We start from the raw sequence: 24,448 nt of genomic DNA, 5'->3' as shown, positions 1-24,448 counted from the left end.
GAGCTGAGATCTAGAGTTGGACACTTAACCAGCTGAGCCCCCCCAGGTACCCCAGTTGTTCTTTTTTTACTTCTTTCTTTTTTTTAAAGATTTTTTTAATTCATTTATTTGACAGAGAGAGACGCAGTGAGAGAGGGAACACAAGCAGGGGGAGTGGGAGAGGGAGAAGCAGGCTTCCTGCTGAGCAGGGAGTCTGATGTGGGGCTCTATCCAAGGGCCCTGGGATCATGACCTGAGCCAAAGGCAGACACTTAACCACTGAGCCACCCAGGTGCCCCCCCACTTGTTTTTCTTAATACTGTCTCTTGATCATCCTTCCAAATAGAACAAAGAAAATTACCTCAATATTTCTACCTTGAATAGTATTTCATGATTCTGCCATGGTTTATGTTCTTACAAAGGATATTTAAATTATAATCTATATTTTTCTAATTAGAAAATCGTTTGTTACAGTCTCAATGGGTTTGCAGTGATGGTAACCCTTAGGAAGGATTAGAACATGTTAAATATGAAATTATACCAAATAGGAAAAAAAACTGGTTTCAGTGAAATATGCATTTAATTTTTATTTAACTGATAGTCCATGGAGCCTAACACAATCTTAACCTTTTCTCATTCTCAAGGCACATGAAGATCCCATGTATGACATCGTACGAGAGAATAAAAGACATGAAAAGGATGTAAGGTGAGATGGTCCAGGTGATAACAATACCCTTCTAAAGTCTGAAATTATATAAAGTTGGAAACACCTGTTCCAGTATTAGATGAGTGGTTTGGTAACTATGGTACTTCAATTGTGAACTGTTTGGAAGGCAGGACTCATCACAGGAAAGGCCAGTGGGTGGCAGGCCAGCCTCATTCCACTTGAGTTAGCAGTGGACTTGGTCCTGCCTGCTCACACCACTGATAGTTGATGTTGGCAAGTGTAACTTAGTTTCAGTGTCTTTATGGATCTGAGCTATTCTTAAAAATTATCCTTAGACATGAATAAAGATAGGATGAAGAAAGAGGAGCGTTTGTTTTTCTCAAACTGGTTCCATGGAGTTCTAATTGTTAAGGAGGTAGATTACCTAGTATGAACTTGAGTGGTTGTGGGTGGTTGGGGAGGTGATGAAGGAGAGGCGGCATCTATTCGAAGTTATGTAGTAAGGACTGGAGAAACGTGCAGAAATACTTAGGACAGTGAAAAGAATACAGAATGGCTTGTACACTGGGTACAGTCCTGTCAAAGAGGCATGGGTGTGGACAAGAATAGGGAAAACATGCAGAAATAAAAATAAGTACTGTCTGCAGTAAGGTGGTTATGATGTTTTTTACCCTCACTGCTGCTTTTTTTTTTTTTTTTTAAAGATTTTATTTATTTATTTGAGAGAGAGAATGAGAGATAGAAAGCACGAGAGGGAAGAGGGTCAGAGGGAGAAGCAGACTCCCCGCTGAGCAGGGAGCCCGATGTGGGACTCGATCCCGGGACTCCAGGATCATGACCTGAGCCGAAGGCAGTCGCTTAACCAACTGAGCCACCCAGGCGCCCGCACTGCTGCTTTTATATCATTTTTATCTACCTTTTTTTCTAGTTAAATATGGTTCTTTGGTTAATCTTCTATGTTTAGGATACAGCAGTTGAAACAGTTACTGGAGGATTCTACATCCGATGAGAATGGGAGCAGCTCCAGTTCCTCGGAATGTAAAGAGAAACACAAGAAAAAGAAGAAGAAAGAAAAGCATAAGAAGAGGAAGAAAGAAAAGAAGAAGAAGAAACGAAAGTATACGTCTTCCAAGTCGAATGAGAGTTCAGACTCGGACTGACAACTTGACTTGTTCAACATTCTCTTCTCCCTAATCAGACACTGTGGCCAAAGACCAGAGGATGTGGAATCGGGGAGGACTAGGAGAGAGCCGCCTAGAGAGCAGGGTATTTGGTGTCACGTGTGTGAATTCTCACCTGCCTTCCAGCAAAGATGTGACCCCAGGAGGGTGAGTTGTACTTTCCCAGGCACTAGCTCTGGACAGCGGCTGATTTCAGGCAGGAAAGCTTTGTTCAATGACAATATGCAAGAATAATACAGATGATTCTCAAACTTATGGAGCAAGAAAATCACCTGGGGTGGTTGTTAAAACACATTCCTGTGTCTTAACTCCTAGAATTTTAGAATTCGATTTACTAGGTCTGGAGTGGACTGGAGTATTTGCAGTTGTGACAACTGTCCAAATGATGCTGACACTGTTGGTCTGGGGGCCAGACTTGGAGAACCACTTCTCCAAATGTTAAACCTCTTCCTGAAGCCTTCCTCCACTTCCTGCTTTAATTGAAATCTTGTGGGGCACCTAGGTGGCTCAGTTGGTTAAGTGTCTGCCTTTGGCTCAGTTCATGATCTCAGGGTTCTGGGATCAAGTCCCTCATCAGGCTCCCTGCTTAGTGGGGAGCCTGCTTCTCCCTCTCCCTCTCCCCTGCTCATGCTCTCTCACTCGCTCTCTCTCTCTCAAATAAATAAAATCTTTAAAAAAAAGAAAGAAAAATCCTGCCATCCACTGCAACCCTTGCAAGTTCTGGTCTCTTCTCTCTCACTCCAGGTTTCTCTGTCTACTGTTTCTGGCCTAGGTTCCGTGGTCCTTTATTTCAGTCTGTCATATCACTTGACCTGTAGTCCTTTTGCCCAGTTTACCCAGAATAACCTCAAACTAACCTCTTCCTCCTCTGCTCCAACTCCCAGACCGCTGAGCCTATAAAGCTGATCAAAGTTCTTTATCCTAAAATCTCTCCTTTCAGACTCAGTACTCTCCAGTCCTATTTAGGAAAGGAAGAGAAGTCACCAGACCTCCTCCTACCAAGGTATCTATCAACCTGTCACTGTGGTTGTGGTAGGCAGAGTTATAAAATAGCCTCTGAGACTTTTGCCCAAATCTGTAGAACTGTTAACTATAATGGATTTTACTCCCATGATTAGATTATAATACACAGTTGACCTTTTCAAAGGGTGCAGTGGTGTAAGGTGTGGCCTCTTACCCCAGTTGAGACAACTCTTCAGGATCATTGCAGCTCAGGAGCTCCTGGTGGGATTTTGGCTAAGGTCTTTGTTGTTACTGTATCACATCCATACTTTTTCCCTATGCTTAATCATGCTTTCTTTGCCCCTTGAGAGATTTTATTCCCTGTAGCACACCCCACTAAATTTCCTGCACAGAAATCTTCATGTCAGAGTCTGACCCTGAGGAACTCAGTGTGCCAGGGGGTACAATAACTGCTTGGGAAAATGAAAGGGAAGGTGTTGTTGGGATGTACCCTTCATCTTGGACTTATTTCCAAACTTATGCTTGACTTCTTATCTAGCCTCTAGAATAGAGGTAAGACTTTGGGAAGGATTACAAAGCAGGCACAGTGTTCATTAGACCAGTCCTCTTTTTGTGCTTACTCTTCCATATACCGGCATTACCATCTTCTCCACCTTTTAGGGTCCAACATCTTCCCGGTAGCCAGAAAGCCCCAGTTGTGGTCCATTTAAGTGCCTTGAGTTAGTCTACCCACAACACTTGAAACTCATTTCACAGGTGTAAAAAAATTGATCAGATTCAACTCATACCAACACATTAATGAAAAGCCACACTCTTTAATCTTCTCATGGGGATTTATAGGTAAATGAATCAGATTGTTGGAATTTGAATAAATCAGACTTGTTAGTGGGGAGTTAAGAGTAGTGGAATGGCTTCCTGGTTCCCAGATAAGCAAGGAAGTTGGATTATATGGACTCAAGTCTTCCTTATTGTTCAGTTACTCCAGCTAATGCATTCCTACCTCAGCCTTCCCACTTCAGTTATGTTCTGGGCTTGGAATGATGGTGGGAACAGTGACAAGGCCAAAACTGTTCATCTAAATTGACACTATGCCATTCATTCACAAATCTTTGAGGGCATATGATGTGCTAGGCTCTATACTAACTATTCCATGGAGCTACTATAGCCCTAAGGAATACATGGTCTCAAGGGTGAAAACGTTATAACTCTCCTGTCATGTCATGGGCTACGAAAGTGAAAATGCAGGTGTTACTAAAACACACAGGAGAGTCCCATACTCCAGCCATGGATGGGGACAGGCATCACAGATATTTTCCTAGAGTATCTACCCCATCTTTTAGGTAGGGGTTAGGAGGGAGATAAGTCACAAACCTTATAATAAGACCAGCTTTAGAAACCCTATTACCTTTTGCTTAATTTTTTGCATCTCATCCGAAAACATACAGTGCTATCACTTTGTACCATCTCCTTAACCCATCTGGAGAGTTAACTTTGTTACCACAGGAAGTTAAAAATACAGTTAAAAAATATAAAAATAAACAAATACAGTTAACTCATCACTGGGCAACTCAGAAGCAACACTGAGTGAACCCATCCATAGGTATCAAAATATTGTTCATAGGAAGCAACCCTAGCCTTTCCACATCTGCCCTGTTCTTACAAATACCCTTAAAGAGCCTTCTTCCACATATAAACATTTTGGCACCTAGTCACAGATTTAACCTGTACCATTTATTGGGAAAACACTGGTTCCACAAATTGACCATATAGGTTGTAGATTCTGAGTATAAGGAGCTTTTGTCTCCCTTGTTTCTATGAGTGTACACTGGAAGTAAGTAACATATACTACACCCATCAAGGGACATACTGATCAGTGGAGCTACTATAAGCCTCATTTCCATTTATAAAAAAATAAATAAGGTACTGTCTCTATCATCAGGGTAGTTCCTGTTTATGGAGAATCCTTCATCTCTTTATTCCATCCTCAACTCACCATCCTTTTCCCCATATTTAAAGGTCCCTGGAGATTACAAGACAGTAATACACCTGGCAGAAGTATTCATGAATGACCCAACTCTATTGGTGGTGTTACCAGTGATGTGGCCATTTTGAGAGGGGAAGAAAATGCTTAAGAATCACACACGTATGCAATTCAATTTATTTGCTGTTTGGGTCTTTTAATTCCAAAGGCTTTACAATGTCATTTTCTTTTTCTTGGTATAATCGCTTTCTTAGTTCAAATCAAGGGACGATCCTGTGTTCTAAGCCATCATGACGATGTACTATTTAGCTCTTCTATGTAGCTGGAACACAGCAATTTGTTTCCTGTGAAATAACAACAGAATAAAAGAGTTCCTTAAATTAGCTGTATAACAAACTGAAGATATACAGAGAATCATGACTAATATCTTTAGCTTTCATCTTTAGGATAGTTAAAGGTCTTAACATTTGGCCTGAGCATGATTATCTGTCTTTTCTTATGACCACTGTAAGGCAGGAATGGCCTTGAAAGGGCCAAAACCCATTGCTCCCTGACACTCCAGGCCTAGGGGGTTGTAGGTGTGGCAGGGATACTCAACCCCAAGACTCAGTGTGAAGAGAAGCCTGTCATGCTACTAAGCCCCTTAAGGGAGACCCTGAACTTCAAGTACCCAGCTCTCCCAGCTCTAACCTGGGACACTTTGATAAGCCACCAGGATAAGTCACAAAATCCCATATAACCCACAACAGACTACCATTAACAGCCCTGGGAATTAAACGTGGAAAATCAGCATAAAAATGACATTCCACAGGACTGAAAGGCTTTGGCTCCAATCTACTTGTAAGTGAGGATCTATAGATCTACAGGTCTATAACGCAGTCAGAATGCTGCCATTTTTCACTGCCCACAAGCAGTGTTAGTTCTGGAGGGCAGAACACGCACTGAGTAGGAAACCCCAAACAAAGCCCTAAAAGCCATCATGAGACACCCAAATTGGACACAGGATAGATACCAACCTCTGTACCTGCTGTGTATTTCCTAAACTTTACAGCATTTGCCCTGAATCTGTTTGAAACTTTGTAAGGTACCTTGGTTTTCCAACCCTTACAGTTACCTGATGGAAGAAGTGATTCATACATTAAATAACCCAAGTTACTTAAAAACCAAAGGGAAAAACAAAGCAAGAACACACCCTTCATGAAAAAAGTCTCTTGTTCAAGATACTATTCTGTATCATTCTACAGTCCTTGGCAGAAAAAAAAAATCAAACTAATAGACACAGTGAGACAATTCGGCCTGTAAATTATCATCTTAACTGTGTAACCAAGAGTAAATTAAAGTTATCTTCTTCACAGGGCTGTGATAGGGTGGAAAAAACTGATTCCTACACACTGATGGGAAATGACAGCAGAGGCAAATGAGACTTTGAGAAGACTAAAGGTAAGATGGACAGTGTTTTGGTTTAGAAACTAAGACTGGAACTTAATTAAATTTCCCCGGGGGCCATTATGCATCCCATTCATCACTTACCCACTTCATTTCATTTTTGTACCCCAAGTCTAATCTTCCCCCAGGCTGTACTTTGGGCCCATCCCACTCATTTGAGCCCCCTCCCTAAACATAGGGTAGTCCAAACTCAAGCTTCAACCAGGTGTGCATGACCTGCTACTCCAGTCCTCCCACTGACAACCATACAGTAAAGCAAAAATAATTTCCCTTCCCAAGTTTACTTTTCTATGGAAGTTATCCTTTTCTCTAGGTATTCAAGTTCAAACCCCAGCCTTTTTTTCTTAAAAAATCAATTTTGTTAATGGATTCTCTGAGATTGCATATCTTTTACTCCCATGTGAGTTAGGACCCTCATCACTTTGTATCCAATGTTCAGTTAAACTGACTTTATACAGGGATTTCATCCATACAGACAGGCTTCAAATTCTTCCTACACTGTACCACCAGCTAAAGATGCCTAGAACACATTTCTTCCTGCCTTTCTCTATTCAGTTTGCTTTTGGCACCTCCTTCTTGCCTACAGGACAAAAATCTAAAAAGGAAAATTTCTACTATTTTAGCCTCTTCTGCTCAGACCCACTTTCCCAACTCATCACAGGTCTCCCCTCTGGCTGGCTGTTCTCAGGCTCAATCCCTGGAACACACTTGACCTGCCCTGGCTGCCCATTTGATCCCATGCTACTGTCTCCTTTCTCACTCCAAACCACAGCCCCCAAATCTGTATCAAAATTCACCACCTCCACATGGACTGCCCTTTCTCAGCAACTCCATCTAGATCTATGTCCATGACTCTTTTCTCTCTCAGCGCCCCTGTCCTTTACCACCACCCAGCTCTCCATCATCTCCTACCGCTCTTTGTTTCAAATTACGTTACAGTTTCCTAGAATGCAGGACCTCAAACCTGGGATCTCTGCCAATCCTACAAACATGAGCACTGACAGGTGTTGAAGAACATATTTTCAAAATGGAGAAATACTACTGATTTATGACTGCCTTTGCGTCCGGGACCCAGTATGGAACCACCACAGACACCCACACAGGATGAGCCTGTTAGTCACTTACATTCCCAGGCCTTGTGAGAGGCTCTCTTGGACTCCAGTCCCTCCTGCATGGCCATGGTACGTTCCCCTCGGAACCTGCCATTCTGTCCCGTCGCTTCGCATACCATGGGGATGCTCTCGTATTCTCCAAGCTTTAACCTGTACTTATTTCTGGTGGGCCACACAATAAGTTGGGGAGGGAGAGAGCACTCAGGTGGCAGCCTGATGATCCTGCCAGCCTCACGATAAATCCTTCCTTTGGAAGATGTCGCAGGGCCCAGTGGACTGACTTCTTCAAAGAGGCATTCTGTCTCATACATTTCATCTTCAGCTTCCTCTTCCAACTCACAGTCTTCTGAATCCTTGGGAAGTACAGTGTTCAAGGCAGCATTTTTCTTCAATAAGTAGACTGTGTTCCCGCTTGAGAAGTTGCTCAGGGATTTCTGCTTCCTGCCTTTCACAGTTTTTTTAATCTTTGCACACTTTTTGAAGTTCTCACGATCCTCCTCCTCAGTCTCATCATTCATGGTCATTTCTTCTTCATCTGTTTTCAACTTCCCATTCCTGATGGTCTTCCATGATCCCTTAGTTTTGCAGTCTGGTGATGACCCTTCATCTTTGCAAGGCATTTGCTCAAGGGATTTCTCCAGCTCTGCATCCTGCCACCAGCTCCTATCACACTGAATCCCTTCATCCACCCCCCTGCTGTTCATCTGGGCCAACCAGGCAGGGCCAGGAACACACTTTGAATAGCTGTCCCTCTCTACCACCTTGTCCAGTTCCCCACACCTGACTGCCTCCTCTTCTGTTGGCTTTCTGCTTTCTAGCGAGGACTCAGGAGATTTCCCGTGCTCTGCATCCTGCCAGTGGCTCATATCACATTGAATGCCTTCAGTGACCTGGCTGAACCGGGCCAGGAAGGTAGGGGGAAGGACATAATTCTCAGCGTAGCCGTTGCTCTCTACCACTTCATCTTCGTCCACGTTCACAGCAAAGCCAGGGCCCCCACTACCATTGTCTGGCATGCTTTCCCCAAAGCTAATGGGACTCCGGGATTTGGAGTCTAGGCTCAGGTCCTCAACGGCTTTATTGCTGGAACAGATTGGCCTTTCCTGCTGGAGCTTATTGCTATCTCCAGAAGACTGGCACAGATTGGAGTTCAGGGTATCCTGGACTTTATCTTTGTCTTTCGCTTCATCTGGAGAGGACAGGAATTGGGGAACAGATGCGTAGCCTTTTTCTTTACCCAAGTTCATGTCCATAATGGAGCCCAACTTTACCACCTCATCACGTCTTACATCATGACACTGCTCCGACCAGATAGTGCTTTCTTCATCTTTACACGTAATGCCATCTGCACCCTCGTGACGCTTACGAAGCACACTTCTACTCTCACGAGAACTGTGTGACATCCCACCGTGCTGCACCATGATGTCTGGCACGGCTTTACCATAAGCTAGGTCATACAAACGGATAGTTTCCTTCAAAGTCTTCCAGAACTGTGTCACAGGGGATCCTTTGCTCTGTTCTAGCCTCATTTTCCCTTTCCCAGATGCATAGTTTACTTGAGGTGATGTTCTATACACAGTGTTAAGAGAAGGGCTCTCACCATGGAGCTGCTGCTTCTGGGCAACAGATGAAAAAACCCCATCTGTTGGTTCAGGAATGTTGTCAGTTTCTGTGTCAATATTAGAAGTCGGGATACTGGTCACCATACCACCTTCTGAGTGGGTGTCTTGTTTCCGAGTCCGGTTTGCAGCCTGATGAGGTTCAGTCTGAGTCTCTTTCGTCTTCGTTTTCTTTCCATAGCCACTACACTGCCGGAACTGTGCTGTGTTACAAAACACGGGTCTTCGGTTAAGCGCAGTGGGCAACGGGGACTGAGGGATGAGGAAGCCAGGAGACTCACTGAGTACCACTGAATATGGGAAATACAGACTTCCATTTCTGAAACCTAGGAAGAGAACACGGGTAGTTAGCCACTCTGTCTCCCGCAGCCAGTCACAACATTCAGCCAGTACGCAGTCACGTGGCCACACCGATTGGTAAAATACACAGTTTCTTCCATGCCAGTTGGTAGCTCCTGGCCCCCACTTCTCCCTGGATATCCTCAAGGATTCGAGAAGGGAATGTGCAGTGCCCAGAACGGTGGGACCTCCAGAACCCTCCTTCACCACGAGAGCAAGCATCTGTCTGATGGGTTGGTTGCCAGGCCATCAGATAGTCAGCATATTATGAATCACCCCTACTTAGTAGTGACTCTTTTTCAGAGAGACCTAGCAGCCACCAAGCATAATTCAGGATTGTTGTGGCTGAAGTAAGAATAATTGTGTCAGCTCTGATAGAGCAAGCCTTTCTAAACCTGTTCATTCAGCACTATTCATTCATTCATTCACACACACACACACACACACACACACACCTTCTCCCATTTTCCTCTCTTTAGGGGTAAACAGGATAATGGTGCCAATAATGCCAGAAACACTACTGTCATACATAGTCACATGGGGAAAGGCATTTGATTTTGCAAGACAGATTTATACAACTGATAAGATAAAACTTCTACCTTGCATATAAAAGCAATAATTACATTCAGATCAGTGTTCATCAGGCAATTTACTCAATATTGAGGTTGATCTTATGAACTCAATTTCACTGTTTAAGACTGCATCAAAATGCCTCTTGGGCCTGGCCTAATGTATTTATACATAAAAGTATATGGGTTTCTTTCTTTATAGAAAGGAAGCAGACAGGTCTCAGCTTGGACTTCAACATTGTCTGCAAAGGTTGGAAGCCAACAGAATGAAGTTCATGAGTCAGATAACTTCCTACCATACATCTGGTACTGTATCATACAATGGACCAAAATACCTTAATGTAGCTCCCTGCCACTAGCATCCATCCCAGGTCCCTATTCAACTACTCACTGCAGAAACATAGGTGTTAAGAGTTGTTATTTTGTCCCTCACTAATCAGCAAAATCTATGGCTACTCTTTGTAATACCTTCCCTCTTGTGCTACCATGCACAGGACTTTAAGTCATCTCCACGTTTTTACCTCAGTAACTACTACTAGTAACTTCCTTGACCCATCTCCCTGACATTCACAGGTCTGTAATCCATATTAGTTCCAGAATTTTCCTTCCTTTCTTCCTTCCTCCCTCCCTCCCTCCTTTTGTTGGACGTAATCTCTACACCCATATGGGGCTCGAACTCGCAACCCTAAGATCAAGTTGGATGCTCTCCCACCTGAGCCAGCCAGGCACTCCCAGAATGATCTCTCTGACTCAAATGTGACCCCTCACTTGAGAGACAGTATTCGAAGTATTGTCACTGCCAGTCAGGAAATGAGGAACAATGACCACATTCCTTAGGATGCCATAAAAGCCCTCATTATTCTGATTTGTCACCCTATCATCTCACTCTCCCACTAAGCCTATATGCTCTAGCCATATGTGGGTTCCTTCACAGGCTAACTTCTCTTCACTTTTCTGGGACACCCTCCTTCCCTACTTCTTCCACTGCTACCAAAACCTTTTGTTTTTTAAGTGGAAATCTTGCCATTTGTGACAATAGGTGGACCTTGAGGGCATAGTCCTAAGAGAAGCTGGACAGAGAAAGACAAATACCATATCATCCCACTTCTATGTAAAATCTACAAAAGATTAACTCAAACAGTAGAATAGAGGTATATCAGGGACTGGGTGGTGGGGTTAATGGGGAAATGTTGGCCAAAGGCAAAAGAAAACCAATTCATCTTGTTATACAAAGGAGGGTACTGAGGCAAAGAGAATTTAATATTGATTCAAAATCAGCCGATTTAGGGGCGCCTGGGTGGCTCAGTCGGTTAAGCATCTGCCTTGGTCATGATGCCAGGGTCCTGGGTTTGAGCCCCACATCAGGCTCCTTGCTCCATAGGGAGCCTGCTTCTCCCTCTACCTGCCGCTCCCCCTGCTTGTGCTCTCTCTCTCTTTCTCAAATAAATTAATAAATCTAAAAAAATTAAAAAACAAAACCCCTCCAAATCAGCCTCTTTATAAAAGCATGAATTGGCCCTCTATTTCAGTTGTACAACTATGTGTACTGCATGTCTAATTAATGTTTAAAGCTGGCAGAGTTTCTAATTGCACGTAAGAAGAATATGGAAGAAGTTTGGAAGTCACTTACTCTGAACAAAGTAAAAAGCTCAACTGAAAAATCAAGAATTTTTCCCAGATAACTTCACAGCAGTAGGTTACAGGGCAAAGTGCTATCCCCAATGTTGGAGAGATATGTGAATGTAGACAAGCACAACTTACAGGAGCAGAAACCCAAGAGATAAAAATTCCATGGGAACTAGTAGTAGGGTAGGGAAACCTGAACTGTTATTGACAAATTGCAGGCTCAGGATGAATAAATCTGAGAGTTAAAAACTTCAGGGGGACCCATTCATAAGGAACCCTCCCCCCGCACTTTGTTTTGAGATTTATCTATAGTAGCTCAGCCAGTTTCTTACAGTAAATCTAGGAAAGAAATCCCACAGGAAGAGTGGGGAAGAGAAACCACTGCGACATACATAAGGAGCACTCTATTCCTACCAACACTGGACCTCAGGACAAGCTAGTTAACCGGAGCCTAATTGATAAGGAGGTAGGCAAATACTTATCTCAAACCCACCCTAACCACCCTTCCCTATTCAATGGGAGGAGGAAGATGAAGTACATGCATAGTTCAAAGTCCAGAGGCACAATCTCACTAAAAGACTGAGACCTAAAATCAGTCCTTCAAGAACCAGATGACTATGATCCCTGTCCCACCTCCACAACTTAACAAGTCACTAACGGCCTATTTAGAGCAGTTCCTTTTATCCAGTATAGAATGCCTGGCAATCAAGGAAACATTACAAGATATACTAAAAGGCAAAACCTATGTTGTCTGCAAAAAAATTCACTTTCAACATAAGACAGGGATGAAAAGTAAATGCATGGAGAAAGATGTTCTGTGCTAATACTAATCAAAAAACAGTGGACAAGCTGTATTTCAAACAGAGCAGACTTCAGAGCAAGGGAAATGATCAGGGATAAAAAGTGGCATTACATGAAACATCAGTTCTTCACTGAAACATGACAATCCCTAAAGTGTGTGCCCTTAACAGAGGGTGAAACTATGTGAGGCAAAAAGTGACAGAACTGCAAGGAGAAACAGAATGACCCACTATTCCTATTGGGAGACTTTACACTCCTCTATCAGACTAGGACAGATGCAGTGGGTAAAAAAAAATCAGTAAGAATGGTTGAACTAAACAGCACCTTTAACCAACTGGAAATAACTGACATCCACAGACTACTTCATCAAACAGAAGAGGCATCTCATACCCATAGGGAACATGCACCAAGAAAGCCCATACCATGGGCCAGAAAACATTTCTACAAATTAAAAAGTATATTAATCATATAGTGTCTGCTTTTAGCCTACAACTGAGTTTAGAAAACAAAGATAGCTGTAAAATCCCCAAATACTTCGAGATTAAATACACTACTAAATAAACCTGAATCAATGAAGAATTCTCAAGAGAAATTTAAAAAGATTTTGAATTAAATGAAATAGTACTTCTCAAAATTGAAGCAGTGCTTAGAGGGAAATTTACAAAATTAAAAAGTTCTGAAAATCAATCATACAGCCTCTAATTTAGGAAACTAGAAAATGAAGTGGAAATTAAATCCGAAGAAAAAGAAAATGAAAATTAAAGCAGAATTAATGAAACTGACAACAGAAAATCAATAGGAAAACAAAAAAGCTGGTTCGTTGAAAAGATCAATAAAGTTGATAAGCCTCTAGCCAGTTTACTGAGTAAAAAAAAAAAGGAAGACACAAATTACTAATATCAGAAATGAAGGAGGGTACATCACTACAGATCCCACGGACAGTAAAAAGATGGAAAGAATACTATGAACTCTATTATCACAACTTTCAAAACCTACAAAAAATGGACCAATTCCTTGAAAGATAAAGTTGGCCAGACTCATACAAGTAGAAATGGACATCTGAATAGATCTTTATGTATTAAAGAAAATGAATCAATTAACTGATAACCTCCTAGAACAGAAAGTGCCAGGTCCAGAAAGGCTCACTGGTGAAGTCTACCAAACACTTAAGAAATTACAAATAGATCAATGTAGGATAGAAAAGAGAGCCCACACACAGACCCATATAAATAGAATCAACCAATGTTTGACAAAGGAGCAAAGACAATACAATGGAGCAAAGATAGTTTTTTCAACAAATCGTCCTGGAACTGGACATACATGTGCAAAAAGTGATCCTAGACACAGCCCTTGCAATAAACACCCTTCACAAAAATAAACTCAAAATGGACCACAGACCTCCATGTAAAATACAGAAATTGTAAAACCTAGAAGATAACACAAGAGAAAAACCTAGATGTCCTTGGGTATGGTGATGACTTCGTAGACAAAATACCAGTGGCATACATGATTCATGCAAGAAAGAACTGATAAGCTGACCTTCATTAAAATGTAAAACTCTGCAAAAGATACTGATACTATCAACTAAATGATAAGCCACAGATTGGGAGAAAATATTTATAAATACATACCTGATAAACGACTGTTATCCAAAATATACAAAGAACCCTTAAGACATTAATAACCTGATTTAAAAAGAGACTGTAGACCTTAACAGGCACCTCATCAAAGAAAATACACAGACAAACCTTGCCGAATAAACATATGAAAACAATGCTCCATATCATATATCATCAGGGAAATGCAAATTTGAGCAATGAGATACTCTACAAGTACTAGAATGCTGAAATCCTGAACACTGACAACACCCAATGCTGGTGAGGATGTGCAGCAACAGGAACTTGGATTGCTAGTGGAAATGAAAGATGGAACAAATGCAAAATGATATAAGATAGTGTGAAAGGAAGAAAGTTTGGCAGTTTCTTGCAAAACTAAACATATTCCAAAACTTGGGAGAAACCAAGATATCCTTCAATAGATGAGTGGATGTATGTCATAATTCAGACAATGGAATATTACTCAGCGGTAAAAACAAATGAATTATCAAGTAACAAAAAGACGTAAGGAAACTTAAAATGCATATGACTATGTAGAAGAAGCCAGTCAAAAAACTATATACTATATGATTCCAGTGATACAACTTTCTGGAATAGGCAAAGCTATGGAGCCAGTAAAAAGATAAGTGGTTGGGGGCGCCTGGGTGGCTCAGTCGTTAAGTGTATGCTTTCGGCTCGGGTTGTGATCCCAGAGTCCTGGGATCGAGCCCCACGTCGGGCTCCCTGCTCGGCGGGAAGCCGGCTTCTCCCATTCCCCCCTGCTGTGTTCCCTCTCTTGCTGTGTCTCTCTGTCAAAGAAATAAAATCTTAAAAAAAAGTAAGTGGTTGCCTGGGGTTAGGGAGAATGGAGTCGTGAACAGGCAAAGGATTTTTAGGGCAATGAAACTATTCAATTACAATATTATAATGGTGGAGAGCTTTCATGATGTATTTATCCAAAACCACAGAACATACAGCTCAAAGAGCACACCCTAATGTAAGCTTTGGGTGAAATGAAACATTGTAGGTTCACCGATTATAACAAATATACCACACTGGTGAGGGATGTTGATAATGGGAGAGGTTATGCAGGATGGAGGGTATATGGGAAGTCTCTGCCTTCTGCTTCATTTTGTTGTGAACCCAAAGTTGCTCTAAAAAATAAAGCCTACAAAATACAGGTTTAGAGATTCTTGAATATGCCTAGAATATATCCAGAAAGATCCCCAAATCACTGGCAATATTTTCTGCCTCGGGGAGGGTACTGGGAAACTGGGAAAAGGGATTAAGAGGGAAAGATTTCATTCCTTGTTTGTATACTATTTTAATTTTTAGCCCATGTATTTGGTTAGTTTTTCAATAAAAAAAAAAATAGTTTAAGCCAGTTTCAAGTGAAGAGATGTTCTGTTATTCATAAAATAGTTACACCTCTCATTCTGAATACTTCCTAGTCAAAATGACTAGGTACAAAATAAACTACAATAATTTGCCCTGTAGGTTAATACAACCAGGATGCTTTGAGTCCACTTGCTCAACTGAACTCATGTTATATTCCCTCAAGGAACATCTTTACATCCTTGGCTGTGACAGACATGCTGTTTAATACACAATTTCATCAAGCCATTTAACAAGTTCTAATACCTTACTCTCATTTCCTACTTAACTAACTCTATCCAAAAATGATGTAAATTACCTTCAACATCTTTCTGTACTGGCATCCATTCTTCTCTTGGCGATAGGTCCTTCAAGCTCCTTTGAAAAAGGAGAGACCTTCGCTGTCCAAATGGAATCTGACAGCCTCATACCACCTTCAACATGGGGCATATAACCTAGACTGGTCAAGGAGATGAGTCCATCTTCCTGGATTGGTAAGTAGAACAAGGATGACATGTGACAAAACCAAACCACCAGGAGTCAGCTTTGGAACTCTTGTTGAAATACTGGAAGAGAAGGCTCTTTCTTCTATGGGATCCCTGCCATGCAATCATTACAGGCCCACAAATGCTGTAACCGTCTTTGCCACTTTGAAATGACTGAGAATGAGGTCAATACAGAGAGTCAAAACCTAGGGAAAAACCAAACTAGAAATAAAGGGATACAGATTCTAATATGGATTATGTCTTTGGAGTCCCTATTTAGCCAGCCTGAAGTGGCTTCTTTCTTGGAATTCTTGGTTGCACAAAACAGTGAATCGTATAAACTTTTTTTCTTCTTCACTAAAATCCCTGAGTTAGGTTGCGGTTAAAACAAACAAGCAAAACAAACAATACAGTTCTGATTCCAACTCCCAGTACTCATCACTTTAATTCTCTTAAACCACAGCTCTCAGGACAAAATATCTTAAACCTTAAGGTGAAGTACATGAAAAAAGTGCACAAGTACAGAATCTCAGCCTTTTAATTCAAGTTTAAGATACAATATGCATTTCTTTCTTTCAGGAATTTCCCACCCTCTGACCTCAAGAGTCTTCCTCATACAATTCCTTCATCTGAACCACTCCAAAATCACATTTCAACATCTGTATTAATTAGGGGTCACCAGAGAAACAAAGCTAATGGAATGTTTATAAAAATTTCTTTAAGAACTAGCTCATGTGGAGGTACAAGTCCAAAAGATGTCAGGCAGGCAGTTTTGCTGCAGACACAGTGAGGAGCTGAAGTCCACAGGTCATATGCTGGCAAAATTTCTTATTGCTCAGACTGCAATTTTAAAATGGCTGCCATTAGGAGCTCCTTGGACTAAAGATTCTACTACTTAGGTGGGATCAGTGATTGATGGACTCAAAAGCAGCCCTTATCACACCTAGTTTTCTCCTTGGAAAACAGTTGCATAAGATACACAACATACTTTATCTACAGCAGGGTACACTGAAGAATAGATTTAACATTATCTTTGCTACCAGAGGCATGAGAAGGGTGAATCACTCCATGGATCCTCCTGCCCTGCCTAAAGCCCCCTCCCACTCTGTAATGCATGAAATCCTAGATGTCTACCTCCCAAACATTTAAGCCTCATCATTCTTCTCCCAGCTACTTTTTCGACCTCCCCAGGACAGCTCTTAGAATCTTTAGGCCTTGTTGAAAAAATTATAGGGACTAGGAGCTCTAAGGTACTTCTACCAGACTGGTTTCATAAAATTTTGGTTTGACTCCTCTGTTAACTCTGGGCAAGTCCGGGACTCTGAGCCTCTGTTGCTTCACTTGTGAACACAGGAATATTACCTAGCTGATGGGGGTTGTTGAGGTCAAATGAGAGAGCCTACTTCAGTATTTGGCAGAATAAGTGGCATATAGGTAGAATTCCAATTTTACCTATTAAGGTGAACGTCAAACACTGCCCCTGTGTGCTGCCATAATCTCTTTCGTGTCAAGACAGGGTGAGGAAAGGGAAGTGGTGGATTAAGGTATTGCTTTAGGGGAGGGTCCCTAACCCCACTGAACTCGGATTTCTTACCTGCCCCGGGAACAGAGAATGGATTATAGGTGGGATTCTGGTACCAGGGACTCGGGTAAGGCTGCTGGCCCACGGCATGCACATAAAAAAGGGGTCTGGCGTTACCACCCTCAAAATGTGCGTTGTTTTCTGAAGAGTTCATTTTCTAGGCTGAAAAACAGGTGTTCATATTTAGGAAAGGACAGTGGCGCTCAGCGCTGCCATGAAGGGAGAAATCATCCTAGTTCCCTTTCAGAACCCCAAGGCTGGGTGGCAGGGTCCTCACCTTCTCTTCCCGCTCGCCGGGATCGCGGACACAGGGCTGCACTGCACTGCGCACCTGGGCAGCGCTGCCCACGGGCGGGGCCGTAACCTGCCAGAGCAAGTCTCGGCTCCCCGAGCCGCAGCAGCAGCCCCAAAGGAAGACCGAGGCCTGGGAGGCCAAGAGGGAAGCTGTGCGGCGCCTGGAGCGCGCCGGGCTACGCCCAGGAGCTCCACTCGAGGGCGGTGGCTTGGGCCCGGCCTGCAGGCACCGGACCTCGGCCTGGCCTGCGTGCCTACCCCGCCCCCTCCCCACTCTGGAGGATCCCATCCCCTGGGCCCAGTGTCTCCTCACCCACGGCTCACACCCCGCCCCCGTCCCACAAGCCAGTCTACTCCGCTCCCTCGGGACCCGCATCCCCACGCCCCCACCTGCGCCAAACCTACCTCCGCGACCTGGAGAGTCTCTGGCCCCTGCTGCCCTGGCTCCCGCCCTTACATACCCTGGCTAGCACGTGCTGCCTGTTGCGCAGGCACCGCCCTCCCGCAGATGGCCCGCGCATGCGCTCTGGACGAGGCCCGCAGCCGGGCTGCTCTGTCCCGGGGCACCTGGAGAAGCTCGAGAGTAGTTTTCCACACCATGTAGCTCCAGTGCGTGGACGCCCAGGTGTCGGTGCTTCCAGAAGACGGGTCAGTCCCTGCGCCCCCCCCCCCCGCTCTCCCAGAGTGTACCTTTCATTTGAGTGTGTTCAGTTAGGACAGCCTGAGTTCCCTCCTCTGAGCTCCTGGTGTCCTTCGTTCCTCGGGCCTAACGCCTCTGACACTTAGGAAGAGGAGCCGACTGAGGACAAGGAGAGAGGAAGGAGGAGGCCAGCCTGGACGGTGCAGGCCTGAGAGGAGGCGATTCACAAAGGACGGGCGCTCCAGCCTGCTTCCCGCTGAGGCGAGTAAAAAGCAGCGGTGCAGAGGCTCTGGCAGTCAGGGCGCCATTTGGGGAGAGTGAGGGCCAGGGGGCCTGGGAAGTCGTCTGTGAGCGGGTAGGTCGGCAGTTTGAGGGAGAAGCTGGCGCGCACGGACTCCGCTTTTCTTTTGCACGTGGGAGAAAGGGAAGACTTCTGGGAGAGTAGTTAACGGGAGTCGTGGGGTGGGAAGGAGGATTGTGAATTTTTTGTTTTTGTTTTTTTTTTTAAGATAGAGATTTCGGTAGCTTTATGGCCAGAATGGACAGACGGGGAGATGTTACCTACCTATAGTGGAGAGAGAAGGGATGTTAGGAAGATGTTCCGAGGAAGCACAAGGGAAGGTTAGCTAAACGTGGCTGCAGTGCTCTGCCTGGACAGAAGTTACTGGGATAAGAGGGAACGGAGGTCCTCAAGGCAGGGATTTCAGTGCTTTAGCATCGAATGATCTTGATTTTTTCAGTGGAGGGCAGGAATAAGACTTGCAGGGAGCACTGAAAATTGGGGACGATTATTTGTGTTACCAGGTAAAAATTGTGTTTGAGCCGAAATAGTGGTGCCTGACACTGGATAAAAGTTTTTCTTTCACATGGAGAAGTCTGGAGGTATGCCACCCATCCAGCACTGGTCTGGAAGCTCCTTGCTCTCCCAAAGAACCCAATCTCCTCTCTTTCTGGTCTGCCATCCTTAGCAATGGTTTCCACCTTCAAATTGCCACGAGTTTCAAGATGCCTGTTCCAGGCAGAAAGCAGGGAGTTGAGAGGGCAAAGGGTAATAAAGAGCACAAGGTTACACAGACGCTTCTCTCTGTCATCAGTTTTGCTTTTAAGGAGCTTTACTAGAAGACCTACCCAACTTCAGATTATACCACTTTGGCTTCTTATGGCTGAAACGTAGTTATCTTTTAGCTGGGCATATTGCTACTGAAATAAATTGAGATGCTGTGACTAAGGAAGAAAATTGGGTATTATTTGGGTTGACAACTAACAATGTCTACCATAGTGCTGCAGGAAAGAGAAAAAGCATTCATCTACAGATGTGCAAAAGGATTGCTGGTAGAGTTGAGGGCTCATCTAGAATGAGGATTAGTAATTTGTATTGTCCGTCATGTGCAGGTCTGTCACTTGCTCAGGCATATTCAGTTGCTTGGGAGAGACATTGAACAATTGGATGGATCAAGGACTTGTTTTGCAAGGCTTGTGGAAAGAAGGGCAAGGGTTCAAGAAAGTTCAGTGTAATGGTGAGAAATTAAAGTAATGCATCATGGCACATAATATATACCCTGCACTTGCATGACCCTGAACATGAGTGCTTCCTTAAATTTTCACCCTAGGGTGGGCCCTACTTAGTGGCTAATATACAGTCAAGAAGAAAAAGGAAGTGATGTTGGAGAGGAGTTGAACAAATGGAGAAAAAAATTAATGGGGATCTTTCACCTGAGAGTGAAAGAGCTAGAGGGAGGGGGGTTGAGGTCAGAGAATGGAAATTTTAAATTTAGGATTTTAGAGTTGGAGCAGTTGCAAATTATAATAAGGTCCATAGGGTGGCCAAGCAGTGGTTTGCTGAAATGCTGTGGGGGTAAAAATCATTGACACTGAAGAAGAAAAAGATCAGGGAAGCTGGAGTTTTGGATGATTCACCCCCTCCTTCATATCATAGTCATTTAGAGGTTCCTGTGTCCTCAATGAATGTGGTAGTGACCCACAAAGTGAAAGAGAGAAGTATCAGAAGATGTTTATATTTATAATTTTATAATATTTTTCTTAAAGAGAGCTCCCCAAATTTTATAATATTCGGTCCCCAGAAAACTTGGATTTTCCACAAGCTGGTGGCCATGTCTCAGCCCTAGAGTACATGCAGAGTGGGAGAAAGAAGAACCCCCTTATGAGGGCAGCTCAGAATAGGAGTGACCTTGGGAGAAAGCAAAGTTCAGCAACTATTCAGTAAACAGGTTGAGGGATGTGTTGGGTTGTATTTAGCCAAGCAGGACTTGCAAGTCACATAATTGAGAGGGTTGGTAGGTAGATCATTAGGGAGCAGAACTGGAATGAGTGTCCCAGAAATGCCAGCTAACTGGAAACTTTGGGTTTGGGGCAGTGCTGGAAGATGTCAAGGATGAAACTATGTGGTTTTGGACTACTTGGCCCATAGTGATACTATCTGGTCCATAGATACCAACTTGACCTCTGATATAAGAATGTTTTTGTGCCATCTGTGGCATTTTGTGTGGGGTGGAATGTCTGAAGTTAGGTGACGGTTGCTATTTTTGTGTTAAGGTCCAATTAGTGAACTCTGTGTTCTCTGCTTAGGATTCCAAATGGGTATTATTATCATCTTCTCTATTTTAAGATGATGACACCTGAGATTCAGGAAGGTTAAGTAATCTGCCCATACATATGAAGTTGCTATCCTAAATTGGAAGGAGATTGGGTTAAGGTCTTTGGATTCCCAGGCCCAGTGCCTTTTCTGTTGCTTGGGTGGTCCCTTGACGGTCTGATAGTCTCTGTCTCTCATTAAAGTGATTTATACTCTCCCCCTCGGTTGACACACTGGATTTTAGATTGAAATTTTAAACACAGGTGTAATAATAATAGTCTTGCTTTCCATGCCTTGAGACCTCCTCTTTAACATATCAGTTATAAACACAGCAAGGATGCTCAACCTTACCAGTGAACCTTCATTCACTTGTTTCCTCCACAAATATTTGAGTATCTACAAAAGGACCAGCACAACTGTAGCTCTAAGGAAACAGCAGGGAAGAAAAACAAAGTTATAATTCCTAGGGAGCCTACATTTGCAATGAGATGACACATAACTTTCAGACTGGGGGAAAAAAATGTAACAAGTCTGGCAACACCAAGGGTTAAGGGGGAAGAAGTGGAGTGGTAGGAATATGTACACACAGCTGGTGACAGTGTAAATTGGTAAAGTCACTTTGGAGAGCAAGTTGACAATATCAAAAAGTTGGAAATGTATCATACTCCATAAACCAGCAATTCTACTTCTAGAAATATTCTAGAAAAAAATCCTGCATATAAACAGAAGGAGCCATCTATTAAAATTGTTTCCTGCAGTAGCTTTGCTTGTAATATAAAAAAATTGAAAATCACCTAAATGTCCATGAAACAAGAGAATAGATAAGTAAATTATTATATAGATAGATTATGGGGTACTGCATAGGAGTTAAATGAATGAACGAGAATCACATCTGTCTCCATGGATAAATCTTAAATACAAGGTTCTAATTTATAATTTCCTTTATAAATATCTTTTTTTAAGATTATTTATTTATTTATTTGACAGAAAGAGACACAGCGAGAAAGGGAACACAAGCAGTGGGAGTGGGAGAGGGAGAAGCAGGCTTTCTGCTGAGCAGGGAGCCCGATGTGGGGCTCGATCCCAGGACCCTCATGACCTGAGCCGAAGGCAGACATTTAACTACTGAGCCACCTAGGTGCCCCTATAAATATCTTTTACAGCTATAGTTTTTCTTATTACTGAAAGTTATTTATTTCACTTAAATTACATTTTTTAACTGTGTTGGTGGTGTATAGGAATACTATTGACTTTTTTTTTTTAATTTGTGTATACTTGGGGCGCCTGGGTGGTTCAGTTGGTTGAGCATCTGCCTAAGGTCATGATCCCAGGGTCCTCCCTGCTTCTTCTTCTCCCTCTGCTGCTCCCTCTAATTGTGCTTTCTCTGTCAAATGAATAAATAAAACTTTTTAAAAAAGTAATTTGTGGGGGTGCCTGGGTTTCTCAGAGAATGAGTGAGAGAGAGAGAGAGAGTGTGCATGCACAAGCTGGGGGAGAGGCAGAGGGAGAGAGAGAGAAGCAGTCTCCCTGCTGAGCAGGGAGCCCGATGCCGGGCTCGATCTGAGGACCCTGGCAATCATGACCTGAAAACCAGCAGAAAAGAGTGGAAGACAAAAATAGGAACAAAGAACAAGGGCAAGAAGTAGAAAACAGTGGACACCTGGGTAGCTCAGTTGGTTAATTGTCTGCCTTCGGCTCAGGCCATGATCCCAGAGTCCTGGGATCAAGTCCCACACTGGTCTCCTTGCCCAGCGCTCCCTCTGCCTGCCACTCACCCTGCTTGTGCTCTTTTTCTGTCTCTCTCTCTCCGACAAATAAATAAATGAAATCTTAAAAAAAAAGAAGTAGAAAACAGTAATGTATATAGTAGGTATTCAACTATGTCAGTAATCACTTTGTCAGTGATCTCAATTAAAAGATGCAAGTTTGGTATAGTGGACCAAAAAAATAAGACAACTATGTGTTGTTTACAAGAAACTGACTCTAAATATAAAGACACATAGATATTAAGAGTAAATGGATTGAGAAAAGATGTACCATGCTAACGCCAATCAAAAGCAAGTGGGCATAGCCATATTTATTTCAGAGAGAGCAGACTTTAGAGCAAGAAAAATGATGAGGGATACAGAGGGGCATTACATGATGATAAAAGACAAACCATCCTTAACATGTATATGTGTAACAGCAAAATATCAAACTGTGTGAGGCAAAAACTAATAGAATTGCAAGGAGAAATAGATGAATCCACTATTATAATTGGAGACTTCAATACCCCTCTATCAGAAATGGACAAATCCAGCAGACAGAAAATCAGTAAGGACACAGATAAACTCAACAACACCATCAATCACCTGAATAAAATGGATAACTATAGACTACTTTATTCAGCAACAGCAGGATCCACAGTCTGTTCAAGCTTACATGGCACATTATACATAATGGTGAGAAACTTGAAGCTTTCCTGCTAATACCTGTTTTAAGGCAAGGATATCCCCTCTCACTACCACTTTTCTTTACTTGTTTTTTTAAGATTTATTATTTATTTGAGAGAGAGAGAGAGAGAGTGCTTGCATGCAGACAGGGTGGGGAGGGGCAGAGAGAGAATCTCAAGCAGACGCCCCACTGAGCCTGACATGGGGCTTGATCTAAAGACCCTGAGATCATGACCTAAGCCAAAATCAAGAGTCACCCACTTAACTGAGCCACCCAGGTGTCCCTCATCACCACTTTTCAATGTCATGCTGGAAGTCCTAGCTAAGCAATAAAATAAGAAAAGGAAATTTAAAATATACTAAATTGGAAGGAACAAACATAACTATCTTTGTAGATGACATGATCTTCCATGTAGAAAATATGAAAGAATGGATGTGGAAACTCCTGAAACTAATAATTGATAATAGCAAGCTTGCAGAATACAAGGTTGTTATACAAGAGCCAATCACTTTCACATTTGCCAGCAATGAAAAAGTTCACTTTGAAATTAAAAATACATTACCATGTATATGGGCAGTTCCCCAAAATGAAATACTTAAATGTATAAATCTGACAAAATATGCACAAAACTACAAAACTCTAATGAAAGATATCAAAGAACTAAATTAATGGAAAGATGTTCTATGTTTATGGATTGGAAGACTCAATATTGTCAAGATGTCAATTCTCTCAAACTTGATCTATAGATCTAGTCAAAATCCCGACAAGTTATTTCATGGATATCTACAAACTGATCCTTAAATTCATATGGAAAGGGAAAAAGACCCAGAATAGTCAGCCCAATATTGAAGGAAGACAACAAAGTTAGAGAACTGATATTACCTTACTCCAAGATTTGTTTATAAAGCTACAGTAATTAGGACACTGTGGCATTGGCAAACAAATAGATGAAAAGACCAATGGAACAGAATAGAGAACCCACAAATATACCCAGATATAGTTAACTAATCTTTGACAAAGGAGCAAAGACAATACAATGGAGCAAAGATAGTCTTTTCAACAAATGATCCTGGAACAACTTGATATCTACATGCAAAAAAATGAATCGAGACACAGACCTTACAGGTTTCACAAACATTAACTTAAAATAGACCATAGACTTAAATGTA

At 42.5% G+C, this 24,448-nt stretch overlaps 3 protein-coding genes across 5 annotated transcripts in view; 2 read left to right on the top strand and 1 right to left on the bottom strand.

Annotated features, from left to right (window-relative positions):
- LOC114200209 (retinitis pigmentosa 9 protein-like) overlaps positions 1-15,262 on the top strand; it is a 28,549-nt gene extending 13,287 nt beyond the window's left edge. The window contains exons 5-9 of the mRNA XM_028092256.2: positions 624-685; positions 1,611-1,974; positions 4,807-4,933; positions 6,127-6,211; positions 10,059-15,262. Coding sequence (XP_027948057.1) covers positions 624-685; positions 1,611-1,806 — 258 coding nt within the window. The 3' untranslated portion in view covers positions 1,807-1,974; positions 4,807-4,933; positions 6,127-6,211; positions 10,059-15,262. The remainder of the gene's footprint in view (positions 1-623; positions 686-1,610; positions 1,975-4,806; positions 4,934-6,126; positions 6,212-10,058) is intronic.
- Positions 5,060-17,473, bottom strand: LOC148162522 (uncharacterized). Its single transcript, XM_088018369.1, has 4 exons — positions 17,332-17,473; positions 7,343-9,274; positions 5,796-5,885; positions 5,060-5,115 (listed from the first exon to the last, which is right to left on the bottom strand). Exons 1-4 carry the CDS (start codon positions 17,471-17,473, stop codon positions 5,060-5,062), a joined length of 2,220 nt encoding a protein of 739 aa, XP_087874495.1.
- The window catches only part of KBTBD2 (kelch repeat and BTB domain containing 2), a 48,442-nt gene continuing 30,130 nt past the window's right edge, over positions 6,137-24,448 (top strand). The window contains exons 1-2 of one of the 3 annotated variants that reach the window (XM_088018544.1): positions 6,144-6,211; positions 15,618-15,746. The gene's annotated coding sequence lies outside the window, so the exon portion shown is untranslated. Of the gene's footprint in view, positions 6,212-10,115; positions 10,163-15,617; positions 15,747-24,448 lie in introns of those variants that run through there. The other 2 variants (XM_088018545.1, XM_028092253.1) reach the window with 2 other exon arrangements.

Source organism: Eumetopias jubatus, unplaced genomic scaffold (genome assembly GCF_037043125.1).
Source record: "Eumetopias jubatus isolate StellerSeaLion01/CBP00866 unplaced genomic scaffold, mEumJub1_p1.0 scaffold_14, whole genome shotgun sequence".
NCBI classification, from domain to species: Eukaryota; Metazoa; Chordata; class Mammalia; order Carnivora; family Otariidae; genus Eumetopias; species Eumetopias jubatus.
This window is presented reverse-complemented; position numbering and strand designations above follow the sequence as displayed.